Consider the following 21,661-nt stretch of genomic DNA (forward strand, 5'->3'; position numbering starts at 1 on the left):
AGCAGGTTTATTAGGCTGCTGTCACTTTAAGACCGGTGCACGTCACGGATCTAATATACAACGCATTACTAGTAATGACACGAAACTGTTTAGGGTACATTAACTTAAGATATGTGCTTCTTCTCCATTTTGAGCACCAAGTTTGCAGATTTTTTTAACTTGCCCTTCTGAAGACTTCTGAATGGTCTGTGCTGTTTTTCCTTACTGGGGCCGATTTGTAGTATCTTCTTAATAAATAAATGTAAAACAAATAATAAAAAAAAGTTGAAGCACTGCTCTTCTGCCTTACCTTCTATGTTACACTACCTGACTCTACGGCTACGGCTGACATTTGTGCCGGAAGACCTCCGTTAAAGTTGGCCTCTCTGTAGGATCATATATGATCATATATATATGTCAGGCAGCGACTTATCAAATCCTGGCATTCTGCACACATTTTAAAAAAAGAGCCCTGGTTAGTCACGCGCATGTGCCAATCTAATGTATGACAATGCCATCTGTTTAACAATCCTATTGTCTTTGTGTTATTGGTGACTGTTCTCTTACCTCTGGATACTGCGAGGTCATTTTCATACAGAAAATCATTCTATCATAAGGCTGTAGTCACAGTGCCCAGACCATAGACTGTTGTTGGGCCCACATGATACTTTATGGGGCACTCAGGTGGGCGGCAACCTCCTGTTCAATAAAGCAAATCATTTTTACCTTGAGTAAATATTTCATTTGTCAGTTTTCATTTATAAATAAATAATTTGATCATTAAATCTCCACAGAAGAAAGCCAACCTAGACGTTCTCTTGTGTGGTCAGTCTGAAGTCTATTCATTTGAGTTCCATTGTCCCTGTATTGACCAGCATGTTGTCAGGTTTGATGCTACGATGGAAGACTCCCCGGTCAAGACTGCGAGCACTGGAACATCAGGTCACCTGCCTGTGATTCATTCAGTCGAGGCCTTCTTGAGGAATAAGCGCAAGCTCTTGAAGGGATGCGGATACTCCAGAATGAGGATGTATTATTTACTCTCTAAACCATTCCCACATATACACAATGTTGGGATTTAACGGAGGCTGTTTAAGCAGCAGATTTATAACCACTTCTGCAAACACTGGATCGGCACATCCCGGCTAGAGAAAAGTTTTTATCAAAAGTTTTTTTTCATTCGGAAGGTCGTCACAAATGAACAGCTTTCAGAAATAGGCCTATTCACTGATTATCACAGTCACAATCACGGTCTGGTTCATATATATTTTAAAATAGTTGCTTGATTTTGTAGCAGTTTATGCACTTTAACCCTATGGGCCCTATTTTAACGATCAGGGGTGCGTTTCCCGAAAGCATCGTTGGCCAACTATGGTCGCAAGTTCATCGCAATGTCCATTGAACTCTATTGGTAACGACGGAACTTGTGACCATAGTTGGCCAACGATGCTTTCGGGAAACGCACCCCTGAAACGCAAGTGTCAAAGCGCAAAGCGCAAGTAACTTTGTGGGCGGGTCTCGGGCGCTGTTGCTATTTTCCCGGCGGGATAAATGACTCTTGCGCCAGGCCCAAATCTAAAAGGGGTTGGTCTGAAGTAGCTTCATTATTCATAGGTGTGGTTTGGGCGTAACGTGAAATAAACCAATCAGAGCGTCATCTCACATTCCCTTTAAAGGGGTCATGAACTGGATTGTTTTATTATTATATAATGTTACCTGGGGTGCCCTTATAATGTTAGTATGATTTTTACATCAAAAATTGTCATAATTTATAAATAAAAGCCATTTTTCCAAGCCTGATTTCAGCTTCAGATTTGAACGCTCCGTTTTAATGGGCGTGTCTGCTGTGAGACTGCGGTGCAATCGCCCACTGCTGTGATTGGCTGACATGCTTGCATATGAAATAGCTAGTATTACATGAACTCTCTCGAAAACTTTTACTACGTTTTTACTATTACAGCTATCGAGATTAACAAATCGTGAAAAGTATCGTTTAAAGCATTATATTTAAATCTATTACATCGCATGAAAGGTTGCAGCATGATGAGCACTGAGCAGATGACAGACAGTCTGTTGATCGCGTGAATAAAGATCTTATCATTGCAACGCAATTTTTGCACTCTCACAAAAGCTTACACCAAATCACAATGCAAACACGATGTGAATACACAGTAAGAGCTTCGTTGTGTAGTGTAACAGTGTCATTATTTCATCACGAGTTTGGTAAGTGTCCAGATAAGCTCTCGCGGCTCGCGCTGTGCTGTTTGATTGACAGCTTGGGCGAATGGAAAGGGATCGTTCTTTGATCGCTTTCTATATATAATTTAATAACAGTTTTAAAAAGATTATTTTCATAATACTACGAGAAATTATGTGAAGTTGATCGTTTAGTCACTGATGCATAAACAGTATTGAACGATTTTAAGAGAAATATCTGAACTTGAATTATTAAACATCAGAAATCACTGATCGCAGATCAGGCATTAGAGTACACATGGTTACTTACATGTTGCTGGCAGATCCGTCGGGAAATTGTGATTGACTGATTTAATAAAGTTTAACCATGCTGGAATCCGAAGGAAGCTTATGCAGACTGTCTTCTTCCACAAACAGGCACGCACAATATTTAGTAAACAGCATGTTTATTGCTTGGAAGTAGCTCGATCCGGTTTAGCAATCATCATGTCGTCCTATGTTATTTAGCATGTTTGGGCGAATCGGTGGGCGGGGCTAAACAGGCCGTGCTGAAGTAGGCGTTGATCTTCTTTTGTGGAGGCGGTGTTTTATCCTCTTTGACGTCATTGTTCCCCACTTTGAAAAACGAGTCGTTTGCTGAGCCTGATGTCTATTAAAGCTTTTATTGGACTAACAAGGTAGTTTTCAGTTCTGAAACTTACAGGATATTATTATAGTATTATGACCTCTTATATGTCAAAAGCTCAAGGAAAATTTGATTTCTCAGTTCATCACCCCTTTAAGAGCAGACGCGCTTTTTCTAAAGCGGATTCCTATTGTAACGGCGGATTTGCCACTGCCAGGCACGCGCCAGGAGCGGTTCACAGCTGAGGAGAGCAACGCTCTCGTCATGGCCGTAAAAGAGAGAAGTTACAATGAAATGGAGAAACCCACCCAAATTAACTTCGGTTAAACAGGCGTATGATAATTTGGGTAAATGTGTAAGCTAGATGTATGCTTTTATAATAAATTGTCTGTCTGTCTGTCTGTCTATCTATCTATTACTATCTATCTATTACTATCTATCTATCTATCTATCTATCTATCTATCTATTACTATCTATCTATCTATCTATCTATCTATCTATCTATCTATCTATCTATCTATCTATCTATCTATCTATCTATCTATCTATCATAATGTATGATTTGCAAAAATGAAAACTGCTGCTTCTGTGTAGATGAGAGAATCAAAGTGTATGCGCGTTGTGCACACGCTACATTGATTATGGCCAAGCATGCGCCCTTAAAATAGCATATGAATAACATGAGTAACGCGCCACTGACTTTAAACAATTTTTTCCTGGTTAGTTGCGCAATTGTTTTCTAAACCTGCAAAATAGCATGAAGGAACGTTTGCGCCGGAACACGCCTCCTTTTTTGCGCTGAACCGCCCAGGGAGCGCAAGTTCATTCCCTAGTTTAGCGACGTGCTTCTGTGGAGGGAAAAGCGCGCTTTGCGCGGGTGCAAAATACGAATGATACATGCGTCGGTGTACAAAGTCAATTGCGCTGGGTGCAAGATAGGGCCCATTATGTGTAAAGGGGTCAAACTGACCTGGATGCATGCTGGGATTTTCCAATAATTCTTCAAAAAAAAAAGTATTTACAGTATTTATACTATACACATGCATACCTTTTTTAAACAGTCTCAGAGTTCTCAAATGTAGAACCTACTCAGACGTTATGCAATTTCAGATGCAGTAGATGAGTAGAGAAAGGACATCTGAGAGGCCTAAACAAAGGAAGAGGTGCAAACTCTGCCCAAAAGTAGAAAGGTGAAAATCTTACTGAAATGTTAATCTCTCTGTCTGAAAAGATTCATTGACAGTTCAGAATATACTTTAACTGTAAATTAAATTTAAATTAGCTTTGAGTTTGTTTAGAAAAAGTACAACTGCATTTTAAAATGAATACATTTCATCTTTTGTAATTTGTATATTCAAGGAAAGTGGACAAATAAACATGTTTGATATTAAAATGTGTGTATCATCCATTATTTTCATTATTCAAGTATAATAGGACAAATAAAAAAAATAAAAATGTATAAAGAAAACGTTTCGGTTACTCACGTAACCTCTGTTCTCTCTAGAAGAGGGAACGAGTATTGCGTAGTTGCTTACGCTACGGGAAAGCCTTTCTTTCTCGAGATACTGAAGCCAAAAATTATCCTTAATTTTTATAATCTTGTCAACGCAGTGCGGCAGCCTGCAGACCTAGGGCAAGCTAACTAGCGTGCCCATTGGCTGCCCTGCGGCAACTGCAGCAGCCTACCGCTGAGCCCTTGGCGTGACGTCACGACCAATGAGCGCGCTTGGCGCGCTTAATGCGTCACAGCCCGCGAAAAGGGGTGTGGCTTAGCGTATATAAACAGGGCTCGAAGGCTGCTTCTCTGGTTTCTGTCGCATGAAGCGAAATGAGCTCGTGGCGCGAGCACGGCGGGCTACGCAATACTCGTTCCCTCTTCTAGAGAGAACAGAGGTTACGTGAGTAACCGAAACGTTCTCTTACGAGAGGTTCTCTCGTATTGCGTAGTTGCTTACGCTACGGGAACGCCCTTGTCAACGCCGTGCGCGCCCAGCATCCACTGAATGAGTCCCAGGGAGAGCCCGGGGAACGTGATAGCGGAGAGCCGGGCAGCCCGAAGAGGGCTAGCGCCGTACATAAGCACACTCTAGGGGGTTAGGAGCGGCACGGCCGGTCCTAACTGACAATTCCCTGTATAGTGCAGCTCAACCAGTAGAGCTAAATCACACAACGTAGCCCGCGCACAGATAGTGGGCTGGCATACGCGAGACTTAGACTGATAAGACTTTCGCCTGCAAGGCGGGAACATCCAGGTTGTAAAACCTAACAAACGTGGAGGGGGAGGCCCAGCCTGCCGCTGCACAAATGTCATGAATGGGAATCCCGCTGGACCATGCCCACGACGAGGCCATGCCTCTAGTGGAATGAGCTCGAACGCCCAATGGGCACTGCAGGTCTTTAGACGCATAAGCAGCAGCAATAGCGTCCACTATCCATCTGGACAGGCTGTGTTTCGAGGCGGCGAGACCCTTGGTGCGCCCACCAAACGAAACAAAGAGCTGATCCGAGCGCCTGAAAGCGGCGGACCGTGAAATGTAGTTTCTCAACGCCCTGACCGGGCAGAGGAGATTACTATCGGCCTCGCTGCCGTGCGTCGGCAGGGCTGAGAGGGAAATGACCTGTGCTCTGAAGGGAGTGCCCAAAATCTTTGGAACGTACCCATGCCTCGGTCTGAGAATGACTTTGGAGTCATTAGGTCCGAACTCGAGGCACGCGGCGTTAACAGATAACGCGTGAAGGTCTCCCACTCGTTTGACTGACGACAGAGCTATCAGAAAAACGGTTTTGAGCGTGAGGTATTTCATATCCACAGATTCCAAGGGTTCGAAGGGATGCTCTCTCAGGGCCTCCAAGACCAGAGAGAGATCCCACATAGGAACCGAGGGGGGTCGCGGGGGGTTCATCCTCCTGGCTCCCCTAAGGAAGCGGATGACGAGCTCGTTCCTTCCTAATGCGCGGCCCTGCTCAGAAACCGAGAGCGCTGAAATGGCCGCAACATAGACTTTGAGCGTGGAGGGGGACCTGCCCGCGTCCAGTAGCTCTTGAAGGAAACACAGTACTCGCGATACCCCACATGTCTGTGGATCGAGCCCCTTAGCAGTGCACCATGTGTTAAACACTGACCATTTCGACATGTAGAGCCGCCTCGTAGAGGGGGCTCTAGATTGTATGATCGTGTTCATGACCCCGTCTGGCAGATTAGCGTGTAATCGTTGAGGCTCCACGCATGCAGAGACCAGCGCTCTGGATGGGGATGCCATATCGATCCGCGTGCTTGAGAGAGGAGGTCTCTCCTCACCGGTATCGGCCAGGGGGCTGAGTCTGCCAGCTGCATTAGATCCGGGAACCAAGCTTGGTTCTCCCAGCATGGGGCTATGAGGAGCACTGAGTGGCGCGCTTCCCTGATTCTCTCGATGACCTGAGGCAGCAGAGAGACCGGGGGAAAAGCGTACAACGGGCCGCTGGGCCAGATCTGGGCCAGCGCGTCCTCGTTCTTCGAGAAGAACTCTGGGCAGTGAGCGTTGTCTTTTGACGCAAAAAGGTCGACTTTCGCTTTGCCGAACCGTCGCCACAGTGACTGGACTGTTTGGGGGTGTAGAGACCACTCCCCAGGGGGAACGTTGTCCCTGGACAGTCTGTCGGGGCCCTCGTTCAGGTGGCCAGGCACATGCGCGGCTCTCAGCGAGCGCAGAGAGTGCTGAGCCCACACGAGGAGGCGTTCCGCCAGGGTGCAGAGCATCTTTGATCTGACACCGCCCTGGTGATTCACGTAGGCCACTACCGATGTATTGTCCGTGCGGACTAGAACATGGTGACCGTGGAGGAATGGGAGGAAGTGTTTGAGCGCTTTCTCGACCGCGAGCATCTCTAGACAGTTTATGTGTAGGAGATTCTCCTGGTCTGACCAGCGGCCATAGACCGGTCTGCCTTCGAAGAGCGCTCCCCAACCTAGGTTGGAAGCGTCTGTCGAGACAACTTTCCGGTGTGAAATCACTCCCATAGTCACTCCTGTGTGATACCATTCGCCTGCCAGCCAGGGCTGCAGGGCTGAAATGCATCCCTGATTCACTCTGACTCGCAAGCCGCCGGCCGCCCAGGCTCGGTGGGGCACGCGCATTTTCAGCCAGCGTTGGAGCGGGCGCATGCGCAGTAAACCCAGCTGGAGCACTGCTGCAGCTGAGGCCATATGCCCCAGGATACGCTGGAATGTCCTCAGCGGAACCCGGCTGCCTATTTGGAGGGATGCGGCGAGGAGGCGGATGCGGCGCGCGCGCTGCTCCGACAGTCTGGCCGTCATAGCCACCGAGTCCAGTTCTATTCCAAGAAAGGAAATTGACTGACGGGGTGATAGCGAGCTCTTGGTCCAGTTGACCGAGAGACCCAGCTCCTCCAGATGGCTGAGAAGCGCTGTTCTGTGAGACACAAGTTCCGTCTCTGACTGCGCTAGAATAAGCCAATCGTCCAGATAATTCAGTATTCGCATTCCCTGTTTCCTCAGGGGAGCGAGGGCCGTGTCCATGCATTTCGTAAATGTACGGGGTGCCAAAGACAGGCCGAACGGCAGGACTGTGTACTGATATACTCGACCCTCGAAGGCGAATCTCAAGAATGGCCTGTGACGGGGAGTTATCTGGATCTGAAAGTATGCGTCTTTTAGATCGAGAGAGATAAACCAGTCTCCTGGGCGAATCTGCGCGAGGATTTTTCTGGTTGTGATCATTTTGAACGGCCGTCTCATGAGGGCTTTGTTCAGATGTCTCAGATCTAAAATAGGTCTGAACGCTCCGTCCTTCTTGGGCACGAGGAAGTAGCGGCTGTAAAAGCCCGACTCGCTCAAAGAAGGATGAACCTGTTCTATAGCCCCTTTGCGCAGCAGCTTCGCTATTTCTGCTTGAAGCAAGTGCGCAGCTTCTGAACTCACTCTCGTCTCCGTCTGTGCTGTATAGCGCGGAGGGCGACGAGCGAATTGAAGCGAATAGCCGTGTTTTATAGTTTTCAGCACCCATTCTGACGCGCCCTGAATCGCTTCCCATGCTTCCGCATGCATAGCTAGGGGTCGAATGGTCTCTGGGCTCAGATCGCCGCGCTGCGCGGGATGGGGAGCCTGTATCAGAGAGAAAGGCGCGGCGCACGCGCCGCTGGTGCTCGAACACGGGGGCTGGTAAACAGTATTGGCCGACTGTACAGCGTTCAGTAGCTCGGTCCCATCGGATGGAGCGTGATTTGCTGTCAAACATCCCAGGCGCGAGAGAGGCGTGGGGATTATAATGTCTACAAGTGAGTGCGCGTGCTCGTGAGCGGGCGCAGGGTTTACACTTATGACACGGCCAGTGTTTGGGAGCTTTAGAGGGTCCGTGACCCAAGGTAACTGGCTGGCAGAGCGAGCAGCGGGTAGGTGTGAGCACAAGGTTGTGGGCACATTTCCTACATTTAATACTCGAGCGGCTTGCGACCGCTTCATGAGAGAGCGCTCTGTACGCGTTACCATGGGGACCCTGTTTGTGTGAAGCAGTGAGCACATTTTCTACACTTATAACACCCTCGGCTTGAGCCGCTGTTGCCCGGGGTAACAGAGTGGCAGAGCGAGTTACAGGTAGATGTGAGCACAGAGTTGTGGGCACATTTACTACACTTATTACTCGAGCGGCGTGTGACCGCTTTATGAGAGAGCGCTCTGAACGCGTTACCATGGGGACCGTGTTTGTGTGAAGCAGTGAGCACGTGGGAGTGGGCACATTTTCTACACTTACAACACCTTCGGCCGGAGCCGGAAAGCCCGAATTTACACTCTTTCCGAGATTTATTTGGGCCGCCGTAAAAACGGCGTTTGTGTGCAGGCGAGCGAGTGGTATTACTGGCTCGTTGGCTGCGGTGTAAGCTGCTGCAGTAGCCTGCACTGAGGGGACTGACAGAGCTGGGCGTTTTGATGGCGGTCCGGCCGCAGCGGGACTCAGCCATCTCTTCCTCCCTGCGGGTGCTAGGAGGACTTCGCGGGCTCAGACTTCAGCGTTATCTTGGGACGCGGACCCCGGGGGGGCGGCGGTCTGTGACGGCTGGTCGAGCGCGACCTAGGGCGGCCGCCCTGGCGTCGCTGCGAAGTGGTTGGTGGCCGAGACGAGCGCTGTGTGGAGCTGCGCGCAGGAGGCTGAGCTTGAGAGCGGCCTGCGGCTGGGCTCGAGCGGCGAGGCAGGAAGAGATTCATAGCCTGCGACGCCTTCTGCACTTCAGAGAAGCGGTCCACAATCCCGCTGACCGCAGGGCCGAAGAGGCCGGTGGGCGAGAGCGGGGCGTTGAGGAAAACAGCGCGTTCTGACTCACTCATATCCGCCAGCGTCAACCATAAGTGTCTGTCGATGACGGTGAGCGCGGCCATAGATCTGCCGATGGCTTGTGCAGCGGTCTTGGTAGCACGGAGCGAAAGGTCCGTCGCGCTGCGCAGATCTGTTAAGGCTGTATGATCCGAGCCCTTCTCGTCCAATTCGCGGAGGAGGTCGGCTTGCAGGATCTGAAGAACAGCCATCGAGTGCAGGGCAGAAGCAGCTTGGCCGGAGGCGGCGAATGCGCGGCCGGCGAGAGCTGATGTGGTCCTGCAGGCTTTAGACGGCAGGGCAGACTTTGAGCGCCATCTAGCAGACGGCGGGCAAAGGTGCGTTGCCACCGCTTCCTCAACGGAAGGGATGCCGGTATAGCCTTTCTCGGCGGCCCCGTCCACCTGGGAGAGAGCCGAGGAGTCTAGCGGAGAAGGGCGCGTTCCACGACTTCGATAGCTCCTGGTGGAGCTCAGGCAGGAAGGGTGCTGACCTAGAGGCTGGCGCTTGGCGGCGGCTAGGCAGAAAACACCCGTCGAGTCGGTTATGCGCGGGCTCCTTGGGTGGGGACCAGTCCAATCCCAGTCGGTCGACCGCTTTGGTGAGGAGGCGGATAAGCTCCGCGTCGACACTGGAGCGGGACCTGCCAGACTCAGGAGTCGAGGAGGCGGAGCGGTGAGAGCCCGACCACTCCTCGCTGTCCGAAGCAAGCAGAGAGCAGCTGTCAGCGGCGTCATCTGCTTCATCCCCTGAGGCGACGGCAGTGCGGGCAGTAGCCGGCCGCTGCGCGTCGGTGAAGGGCGGGGGAGAAGGAGAAAGCGAGGCTCGCGGGAGGGGCTCCGGCGAGCGCTCAGCTATAACCACCGGCTCGGGAGGCCTTTGAGAGCGGCGTTTCTTCTTACGCGGCCCTGAAGAGGCAGCCGGGGAAGGTGGAGGATCGTCAAACATGGCGAGTCGAGCCCGCAGGGTCGACATCGGCAAGTCCTCACACTGTTCGCAGCCGCCCGAAGAGGGCGCGGGCTGCGTGGTCGAAGCCCAGGCAGAGAGCGCAAATCACGTGGCGGTCTCCATCGCTGAGCGGGGCTCTGCACGAGCCACAGGATGAGCGAGGCATTTGCAACAACGCCTCGCGCTCTTTTAGATGCAAAAGTGTGTCGCGGGGCGAACACACAAACACATGCAACACAGAGCAGTAAAGGATATGATCGCCGGATAGCGAAGCAGGCAGGGAAGGCTGAAGGCGGCGAAGGCGGCCGGCGTCCTCAGGCTGAGATCCTCGGCGTGCTGGTCGCTTGTTTCGACGGCGGCTTCCTCAGAGAGCAGCGATGCGAAGAGCTTCGCTGAAAAGACAGAAATCAGAGAAGCAGCCTCCGAGCCCTGTTTATATACGCTAAGCCACACCCCTTTTCGCGGGCTGTGACACATTAAGCGCGCCAAGCGCGCTCATTGGTCGTGACGTCACGCCAAGGGCTCAGCGGTAGGCTGCTGCAGTTGCCGCAGGGCAGCCAATGGGCACGCTAGTTAGCTTGCCCTAGGTCTGCAGGCTGCCGCACTGCGTTGACAAGATTATAAAAATTAAGGATAATTTTTGGCTTCAGTATCTCGAGAAAGAAAGGCTTTCCCGTAGCGTAAGCAACTACGCAATACGAGAGAACCTCTCGTAAGAGAACCATTCATTCCAATGTGGGTCATTTTGACCCCTTTATGCATTTATGTAGGTTTTTCGGTTCATGCATTCTAGAGTTCAATTATGAGTAGCTTGATAAATTACACACTCAAAAAAGCATTGAAAGGAGACAAATAGAGAGGTCCAGCCACTTGGAGAATTCTCACCATTGCTGTGTGACAAGTGGGAAAATGTAGTCAGCCAGTCATTATCACAAAATAAACCTTCCTGTTAACAGCACTGTTTTCAAACCTAATGCACAGAAGATAATTTAACTATATATCAGTTATATAAATGCATGGACAATGTTTGATAGAGGTAAAAAAATCTTTATTGAGTCACAGGTCAAGTCCAAAGTGACTAAATGCAATACAGATACAATTCCTCATGCGGCCCCCGTCATCACTGCAGTGCACTGGAAATCTGGCGAGTCCAGAAGCAGCGGATGGGTTTATGACAAACCGTCATCCACAAAGCAGAAAAAATAAAAGAGTTTTGAAGTACTCTCGGCTACTTGAGACCGTTAAAAAGACCACAGAACAAAAGGTAACCATATCAAAGAACAGAGAAGCTGCAAGTATGTACAAAGTGTCAGGTACACAAAACATCTCAAGGCTCTTAATACATCGAGATTGCTTTTGGTCACGAGATATAAGGTTATGGCATATTCAGATCACAGGAACACTCCTTGTGCATGTTGTGTAATTGTAACCAGATAATAGTTAGAAATGGTTTGTCTTTTACCTGATTGTGCAGGTAAGATTTTTTCTTTGTAGCTTAGAATGAATATTTAAAGTGAAACTTCAGTCTACTAGTAACTTTTCCTTTTAACTGATAATGCTTTCTCTGAAAGCTCTGACCAAACTGCTACTCCATCCCGATGTATTGTAGTTTTATTTATCAAAAGCACCAAAACTGATATGAACAAAGGTGTTACAGCTGTAAGAATAAAGTGAACTTTTGGCATACATCATCTCTGTAACTGCAACAAGCCTTCATAACAAAAGAGAAAGAAGTTTTATTGTTAGCGCTGCCTAGACGACACAAAGCCACTGAAACCATAAACGACGTCTGACAATTAGCTTAGCAACTATAACACAATGAATTGATTTAATTGCCGTTTTAACATTTACAGAAATAAACATGAAATAGTGGATGTTCAAAACATCCTTCTGCCACACAACGTTTCGTACATGGAGGTTTGATTTGACATCAGTAAGTCAAGGTAAGTATTTCAGGTGTTCACAGATGAAGTTTGGCCAAATAATAATGGAGAGAAGCTGCAAATCGCTCATGGAAATGACGAAATCAGGAAGAGAAATTTAATCCTCCAAACATTTCTGTTAAAATGGCCACTTAAAATGTGCCCAAGGCATTCTGCTGGCTTCAGAAAGTGTGCAAACCATCACTGATTCTACAAAACTTCCAGGAAAAAAACAGACATGAACTTTGTCCAAACAGGTCAGTGAATTTAAACAAAGCTGCCTAGATTTACAGTCTGGTTAAAAGTTTTGCTTAAACTGATGAACGAGAGCTGGTGGCAAGGCAGAGAGGAAGTGATTGTTTTAGTGCACATGAGTGGAGAGAGGGGTGCTGTGTTAGGAGAGGGTATGTCGGGGTAGGGCGCTTTCACCAATCCTCTTGCAGAGTCTTGGTGTCAATGTGAACGTCGTTGCGTGACCTTTCAAATGAAAAACAAAAGTCTTTCCCCTCCCCACATAATGAATAGTAGAAAAATGAATAAAAAAAATAACAAAAATAAAGTAAAATAAGCTTGAGGCTTAGCAGTCGCTCTTCCAAAGTTTGATGGTTTTGTCATTTTCTAGTGCTGCTGATGCGATGATATTTTCTGTGGGGTGACATGCGGTTGAGATCACCACATCTACAAAGAAAAAAAAAGCAAGATTAGTTTCAATCTACATTATAGGTGCAGAAATATTTGCACTGAACTGAGCCATAAACTAAAATTTGACAAACAGAAATGGAACTACGTGTCCCTGAGCAAAGGGGGTTAATATCAAAAGTAGCAGTCAGTATCTGCCGTGTCAAATATGACAACCAAAAAAAGCAAAGTATTACTGAAATAAAAGAAATGTGTCAAATTTAGCCCTGCTTAGCTCAAGCTATTAGCAGGAAGTGTTTAAACTGTTGGGCTTACGCTTCTTCGTGAAACATCCACTGAAGTTTTGCTCCTACCTGTGTGCCCCTGTAGTTTCTGTACAATCTCCTTGGTCTGAAGGTTCCAGATATAGACCATGTTGTCCTCTGAACCAGAGACAATCCACTTAAAAAGAAAAAAACTCTTTCAAAATCACTTTCGGCAATGACAATTTAATGGTTCTGAACAGCACTAATGATTGCCTGTGTTTAAAATGTATTAGTATAGTGTAGAGCCTACATACCTTTCCACCAGTGACAGAGAAATTAGCAAATATGCAGTACTTCTCATTTTTATGACCGGTATAAGTTTTTAAACACTAAACAAGGAAAAAGGATATTGTTATACACAGATTAAGCATGTTTATTTTTTTTTATTATTAAAACAATGCACTAACTAAACAGAAAAATTCTAACCTTTCCTTTGCTGTAGTCCCAAAGCTTCAAAGTGCTAAAACACAAAGGGAATGAATGCCTATTTTTAAAGGCTTCTAAATGGATTAATATAAATGTCATGATTTTTCTCTTTTTTTTTAAAGAATGAGCAGCATAAAATGAAATCTATGACTCACTTATCCAGAGTGGCAGCCAGGATGTATTTGCCATTGGGGGAGAACTTCACAAAAGACACAGGTGGGTTGTCATCATCTGTTGAATATTTGCAAATGTATTCATTATTTATAATGGCCATTTATGCTTTAAAATCTCTTTCTTCTTACTTAAAGGTCCCATGACATGAAATTTTCACTTTCTGAGGTTTTTTAACATTAATATGAGTTCCCCTAGCCTGTATATGGTCCCCAAGTTTCTAGAAATTTTAATCGGTGTAAATCGAGCTTTTGCTATCTTTCTCTGCCTTTGAGAAAATGGAAGCTCAACCGCGCTGATCTTGAATCTCCTCCTTATGACGTTATAAGGAGGAATGTTACCTCCCCTTTCTCTGCTTTGCCCGCCCAGAGAATATTTTCCGCCCATGAGAAAATGAGCTAGGAAGTAGGAACGAAGCATAATAATTGCTCAATAATTGGATGTACAAATGAACACCGAGGGGTTAATACAGAGCTGGGCTTGCTGAACGTCTGAAACTAAAGTCTGGATCAGTACCAACTCTCTTTGGCTCAGCTAACGTTACACAACTCGGACAAGTAAGTCAACTAATGATACAAGTTGTTGCTTTACTGTTTATGGTTACCTAGCTTGTTACACGTAGAATGTGGCTGTAACATTAGCTATGCAGTTACTTGCGCTAATGTAAAGGTAGACAGCATCAAGTATGTGTGTGAATACACACACTGTAACGCGAGTGTTGTACACTTCTTTGTTATTTGGATAGCGTTTTCCTGTTGGTTATACGGCGTGCGCGATATCCGCATTTCAAGATCGCAGAGCTTGATGTAATTGTAATGAGATAAATTACAGACGTTACAGATCTCCCGTGAAAAGGCAACAGTAGGTTAGCGTTAGCTACATGATAATAACTAAACCATCCGAATAAAGTACCGTATCCAGATTCCAGACATAATATTTTAAACTAACCATTCGGAAACGTCCTGCTGGAGCTGCTGAGTTGCAACTTCTTCATCCGTTGCTTCTCCATCTGGATCAGATTCTGGGTCAAACTGAAATGCTTGAACGACTGCGTGTCTCCGTGCCATTGCAATATATCCAATGTAAACATGCATGGTCTACCGTTGCCGCAGATGGTCAAGGCCACACCCACCCTCCACCTTACGCCGCCTTTCTCCCCCTCATTAACATTTAAAGCTACAGACACCGAAACGGCCCGTCTGAAGGAAGCTCATTCTGGGACTGGCTTATAGTGGCTATAATTCTGCACTGAGACTGAATTTTTGGAAAGAGATTTCAGATACAGTACTAGGGACCACTAAGGCCTATATTAAAGCCTACAAAAAGTAGCATGTCATGGGACCTTTAAGATGTTGTACATTTAGTGTATTTTACCAGTTTCTTGTTGGCTAAATGTTATGCATGCGTGTTTGATAAGAACAGTATTTCATAAACACAAGCTATGTTTCCATTCATATATTTATATGCAAATTTTGGGTTAGCGCATAAAAAAAAAGTAAAGTTGGATGAAAACACAAAGATGTACATAAATTCTAAAAATGTGCATTAAAAACAAAAAACACGTATACGCTCAATTGAGGTGCATTTTTATTCAATAAGACATGCACATAAACTTTAATGGAAATACATTTACCGAATAAATCTCTTGATAAGCAACAAAAAAAAGTTATCTGCCCCAACAGAGGATGTGATTGGATAACTGGACTAACCAGCAGATCGGTTTCATTGCACAGCATCTCAAATGTTGGTTTGCTCACTCAAATGCCTGAGCCAAAGTCTGTCATCAAAATGGTTGGCTATAATAACCTCCCAGAATTGTCTCAAACAATTGTTCCCACCAATTTACAAGTAACGATTTTGTTCTCTTGAACACATGGGGGTGGAAACGGTGGTTTATTCACAATGTTTTATGCGGTTAAATTCTCGTCTTTGGATGGAAACATAACTACTTTCAAGGAACAAATTATTGCCTTTGAAAATAGTCTGAACAAGTGCTTGTGTGTAAAACACTGGTCAACTTACCGATAAGTGTTTTAAGGCACTGGCCTGATGCTGTGTCCCAGATCCGGCTGTTTAAAAGTCAAGTAAGTAGTTATTAGTTAGTTATGCATCTGACATATTCTCAAAATAATGTTCACGGCCAAAGCTCACTCACCAAAGTCCATCATAACTGCTGGACACAATCAATGAACCATCTCTGTTGAAATGAACCTATAATAAACAAAAAAATACACAATTCAAAAAGAAAATATCACTTAAAAGTACATCACCCACCCAATGTACATGGTTGTGAATTTGACTATTTGATCATCATAGGTAAAAAAAAAAAAAAACACACCGCAGAGACGGGGTCCGAGTGAGCTGGCAGCGTCTTCAGACATTTCCCCGTTTTAACATCCCAAATCCTCACGCTCTCATCAAACTGTCGGAGAGATAATAATTAGAATGCATCATGCATGTCTGCCATAATTAACAAAATTGTAAAATATAAAATGATGAATGGACTTACAGATCCAGATACAATGAGATTGGACTGAGGGTTAAAGTTACAGCAAAATACATAGTTGCTGTGACCCTTCAGTGTTTTTAAACACTTTCCCTGGTGAAAAAAGAATATGATAAATTGTACCATAACAATTAAAACCCAGATGCTTTAAATTCTACATTAAAAGGTTCAGCTTTGTGATGTTGACTTACAGAGCTCACATCCCAGATCTTCAGGGTCTTGTCATCGGAAGCTGAGACCAGCAGGTTGGAGTCAGAGGACCAGGCCACATCTGAGATGCCCTGCAGATGAGAGCAAACCAGGTCACCCTGTGCAGTAAAAGCAGCACTACTCTGAGGTCATGGATCTTTTGAGATACTCACAAGTTTGTGTCCAGATATTGTCTTCTCAAACTTGCCATCATATGCACCCCATATTTTGATCAACTTATCAGCAGCTGGATGAGCAGAAACAAACAATTTTTTTTTTCTTATTAAAAACAACATTCATTAAAAGCTAATAATTAAATCATAAAATTGCTGAATTAAATAAATATTAATTGGCTGCAATTAAAACAAATTTGAAATCATATTATGGTTTAGCATGATCACTGGTGTCATGTGGAATGGCTTGGTTCACAGTAAATGCTGCTCACAAACTCGTACTCTGCATGTCAATTATAACATGCATTTGGGAACACATTGTGCACCTGGACCCACTTTATCTTCACTTTAATTTCCCCAAAATTGTGTTATAAAGATTACAAACATTACTTTTATAAAGAAGCATTTCTAAACCAAACACAGACTTAAAGTTATCCCTGTAATTATCTGCTAAAATAAATAAATATATAATATATGAGGGGTGTAACAGTTCCCAGAAGTCACGGTAAAGTACGTACCTCGGTTTTGGGGTCACAGTCAGCAACAGATCCTAGGTTTTTTTTTTTCATTTATTTTGAACAGACAGTAGTGCAAATTACAGTTTGTTCCACCTAGCAACACGTAGTCCCCCCTGAGGTAGTTGGTACAGTACAGACTCCTTTAGTGTATTAAGCACTAAGCAGTAAACAATGAATTTTTTTAGGGCTGATAAAAAAAACAGAAGTTATTTGGTCACAATCAGCTATAAAACTGAAAAGTTTTTGTACTCCTGTAGTCATCTTCTCTCTAACTCCGGTGACTGGCACATCTGGATGATGCCATTTAATAAACGTGTTGTGCCTTGCCTACGCTGTCATTTTCTCAGCGCGTGAGAGTTCATTAACATGCTGTGACAATGGCGGATGCACAAAGTTCAATATTACACTATTTCAAGAAATCACGGAGAGATGAGCGAGAAGGAGAAAAAGAGCCTACTTCACCTTTCCACGAGGAGAGAGCGAGAGAAGCGGCATCTGAGGCTTCCTGTTTCCAGGAGACGCATATTTCATCACTGGACTTCCACGACATAAATGCACAATGCCAAATGATTTTTGTCTCATTATAACTACTTAAAATACTCTGTCACTTATGGTCATAAAGATAAGTGTATTTTTATTTGTGTACACTCACAATAAAAAATAAAACGTGCTTTTGAAAAATAAAGACAACAAACAGCATGCCGCTTTCTGCCATCCCGGTTTCCTTTCCGTGAAGTTTGTGGAACAATGTATCGAAACTCAGCGTATAGGCTACTAGCAAGCTCTTGTGTGCAATCAGAACTCTTGTTTTGGTGGATAGATTGTCTTTTCTATTGTGGCAGTTATTTGTCATCTGACTGTTTGCACCAAACTGTGACGGTTCTGAACGAATACATGTACCGTTACACCCCTAATATCTCTCTCTCGCTCTATAAATATATACCTTGTATAAATACATACATATACAATGAGGAAAATAAGTATTTGAACACCCTGCTATTTTGCAAGTTCTCCCACTTGAAAATCATGGAGGGGTCTGAAATTGTCATTGTAGGTGCATGTCCACTGTGAGAGACAATCTAAAAAAAAAAATCCAGAAATCACAATATATGATTTTTTAACTATTTATTTGAAGATACAGCTGCAAATAAGTATTTGAACACCTGTCTATCAGCTAGAATTCTGACCCTCAAAGACCTTTTAGTCTGCCTTTAAAATGTCCATTTATTATCCTAAATTAGATGCACCTGTTTGAGGTCGTTAGCTGCATAAAGACACCTGTTCACCCCATACAATCAGTAAGAATCCAACTACTAACATGGCCAAGACCAAAGAGCTGTCCAAAGACACTAGAGACAAAATTGTACATCTCCACAAGGCTGGAAAGGGCTACGGGGAAATTGCCAAGCAGCTTGGTGAAAAAAGGTCCACTGTTGGAGCAATCATTAGAATTGGAAGAAGCTAAACATGACTGTCAATCTCCCTCGGACTGGGGCTCCATGCAAGATCTCACCTCGTGGGGTCTCAATGATCCTAAGAAAGGTGAGAAATCAGCCCAGAACTACACGGGAGGAGCTGGTCAATGACCTGAAAAGAGCTGGGACCACCGTTTCCAAGGTTACTGTTGGTAATACACTAAGACGTCATGGTTTGAAATCATGCATGGCACGGAAGGTTCCCCTGCTTAAACCAGCACATGTCAAGGCCCGTCTTAAGTTTGCCAATAACCATTTGGATGATCCAGAGGAGTCATGGGAGAAAGTCATGTGGTCAGATGAGACCAAAATAGAACTTTTTGGTCATAATTCCACTTAATGTTTTTGGAGGAAGAAGAATGATGAGTACCATCCCAAGAACACCATCCCTACTGTGAAGCATGGGGGTGGTAGCATCATGCTTTGGGGGTGTTTTTCTGCACATGGGACAGGGCGACTGCACTGTATTAAGGAGAGGATGACCGGGGCCATGTATTGCAAGATTTTGGGGAACAACCTCCTTCCCTCAGTTAGAGCATTGAAGATGGGTCGAGGCTGGGTCTTCCAACATGACAATGACCCGAAGCACACAGCCAGGATAACCAAGGCTCAAAGCTCAAACTCCGTGTTTCTCAGCGACAGCCCAGAAACCTGACTGATCTAGAGAAGATCTGTGTGGAGGAGTGGGCCAAAATCCCTCCTGCAGTGTGTGCAAACCTGGTGAAAAACTACAGGAAACGTTTGACCTCTGTAATTGCAAACAAAGGCTACTGTACCAACTATTAACATTGATTTTCTCAGGTGTTCAAATACTTATTGGCAGCTGTATCATACAAATAAATAGTTAAAAAATACATTGTGATTTCTGGATTTTTTTTTAGATTATGTCTCTCACAGTGGACATGCACGTACGATGACAATTTCAGACCCCTCCATGATTTCTAAGTGGGAGAACTTGCAAAATAGCAGGGTGTTCAAATACTTATTTTCCTCACTGTACATGTATGTATATAAAAATTAAATATATTTAAATGAAAGTAGAGTTGAGGAAATAGGTGCGTCGGGTTCAAGAAAATTTTGACTGGCAAAAATTTTTTTGGGAAGCCCTGTGCTATATGCTAGAACTATTCTCAATGAGTATGAGTGCTGTATTTATACAAGTACTTACATGAGCTGGCGAGCCACTCCCCACTTGGACTGAACTTGACAGAAGAGACTGCTTTTGTATGGCCAGCCAGTGTGAATTTCAAGGTGTAGTTTGGCTTCACAGGTGCTGACTGAGATAGAGCAGAACTCGCATCATTAATGACACAATAAAGAGAAATGACAGTCACAGCTCATAAGCACATTTCTGTAATAATGCTGCTATATCATTTATAACAGTATATCTGTTTGACAACATAAAAATGATCCATAACCAAGCAGAAAACTATTCCAAACGGTGTCGCAGAGGGGCGTTCCTGGCAATGTTTTTACCTTGCTCTGGCTGGCGGAGGCAGATGATGCCGGCTGTGTTTTAGTAGCCTCTGTGTCTGGTTTCTTCTCCTCAGTTGCCATGGCGACCAAGTTAGAGAGAACGGGTTTATAGGAGCAAGTTCAACGTCAACCTGACTGTCCAACAGAGAAGTACTGATGAGCATATGTATGATATTAGTCTTCTAATTTGGATGACACAATAAATGGAGGAATTCGGTTAGGCGTTATCACATCATAATCTGTAATTGATCATCAAAATTGTTCAGGTGCGAATCCTGCGTGGGTGTCACTCAATAGGCCTACATGTAAAACTATCGAGCACATGTCAGCTTACTGGTATTGGTTGTCACATCTTTACAATATGAATAGCATACAGTTCTGCCTGCTCGTGTTTATATATTTAATTTACCTTTGCAAATGTAATCCTTGCAAAATGTAATCTTTATCATTTTAGAATGTGAAATCACATTCATTTTAGAATTTTTATCAACGTAATGTGGTATGTGTGTAAACTTCTGTTACAAAACAAATGGTAACTACATTTAATTTACACTAAAAATCCTGTTCAAATGTCTAAATGCTAAAAAATTACGTTTTAATATATTGTTTTGGGTTCTCGGCGTCATTGTTCCTGGTTTGTCCAGGGCTGTGAATCTGCCCCCCTGACAAAAAGCCTACAGGTGCTCTAAGTACTTTGGTTTCCCAGCATGCTCTGCATGCTTGAGCTTTTCCCACTATATGATGTTGAGATCGCAGCTTTACCAATGCGGACAATTGAAAAATAAAGCACCAACAGTGTGTAAACAAATAAATAGGATAATAAATTCAGGTTCAAATTATTTTTTTAAATGAATAAAATTAATACAACTTCACAATCTTTCAAATTCTGGAAGGACTGTAGCGTTTTAAGCACACCTGTACATGTAAACACACTTTGCACACTGTATATAACTCATTTGGACAATTTTTTTTTATTGTGTGTATACTAATAAAATCAAAAGACAAAAGGTTGACCTAAGAAAAAAAAAAAACATTTAATAATACACAGTCTGATAAAACAGTGTTTCCTCGCCGCAACATGCATGGCAAGACTGTTGGCAATGGGACATTGACTTCAGTCTAAAATCATCTGGATAAACACCCAAGCTAAAACCTAGATATAATTTACAAAGCTCGTGTCTGTGTCAGGAGCAGACCAGTGAAAACACCATCACTGTTAGCTGCTAGTGCTAGGCTATCTGAGAGACGCAGGGCCTCAGAGAAACGATGGATCACCTGCAATCTAGCAGATAGGATATCTGTGTAATTTACACAACTTCGTGTCCAAAATCATGTTTTTACCGCGATCGTTTCAGTCGTCAGTCCCATTCCCCATAACATGAATGAAGCACAGATTGATGTATCTCTTTTCTCTGCACACATGCCTATCTCTCTCTCTCTCCCATACATTCAGACAACAAAAGCAGCGAGTAAAATCACTCACCGGCGGCTGCTGAGGAGGTAATAAGAGCTGCTTTCGGCTTCTGGTATGAGTCCACTACTGGGTTTGGGTGGAGATTTGTTCATGAATCGCGCGCTAGGCCGTTTTGACCATGCAATGATCAAATGATCGTAGTGAATACGATAGTGGATGAGCGCCTCTCTCTACCGCAAGCTCAGGCGGTAATGTGGCAGTGACAACAACTCCGCATGCGCAAAGCTCAACGGCAGACCAAGAGGGACATTTTTTCAAACGCCGATCTAGACCCTACCGTGCACAATGTAATTATGCTAATCTTAATGTTACTTGAAAGTAGATCTACCA

At 44.7% G+C, this 21,661-nt stretch overlaps 1 protein-coding gene and 1 long non-coding RNA gene across 3 annotated transcripts in view; both read right to left on the bottom strand.

Annotated features, from left to right (window-relative positions):
• LOC308705915 overlaps nt 1–21,661 on the bottom strand; it is a 468,550-nt gene that overhangs the window by 381,432 nt on the left and 65,457 nt on the right. The window lies entirely within an intron of this gene.
• On the bottom strand, nt 11,087–21,559 carry wdr5 (WD repeat domain 5). 2 transcript variants are annotated; one of them, XM_081390775.1, is made up of 14 exons: nt 21,341–21,559; nt 19,858–19,992; nt 19,550–19,658; nt 16,389–16,462; nt 16,218–16,307; nt 16,030–16,119; nt 15,859–15,942; nt 15,676–15,731; nt 15,543–15,589; nt 13,505–13,580; nt 13,350–13,383; nt 13,178–13,252; nt 12,972–13,059; nt 11,087–12,657 (listed from the first exon to the last, which is right to left on the bottom strand). In XM_081390775.1, exons 2-14 carry the CDS (start codon nt 19,936–19,938, stop codon nt 12,557–12,559), a joined length of 1,005 nt encoding a protein of 334 aa, XP_081246901.1. In that variant the 5' UTR covers nt 19,939–19,992; nt 21,341–21,559; the 3' UTR covers nt 11,087–12,556. The 2 variants fall into 2 exon arrangements, with proteins under 2 accessions (XP_081246901.1, XP_081246902.1); XM_081390776.1 differs by having other exon boundaries at nt 19,858–19,988; nt 21,341–21,552.

Source organism: Scardinius erythrophthalmus (genome assembly GCF_964197995.2).
Source record: "Scardinius erythrophthalmus genome assembly, chromosome: 17".
Taxonomy (NCBI): domain Eukaryota; kingdom Metazoa; phylum Chordata; class Actinopteri; order Cypriniformes; family Leuciscidae; genus Scardinius; species Scardinius erythrophthalmus.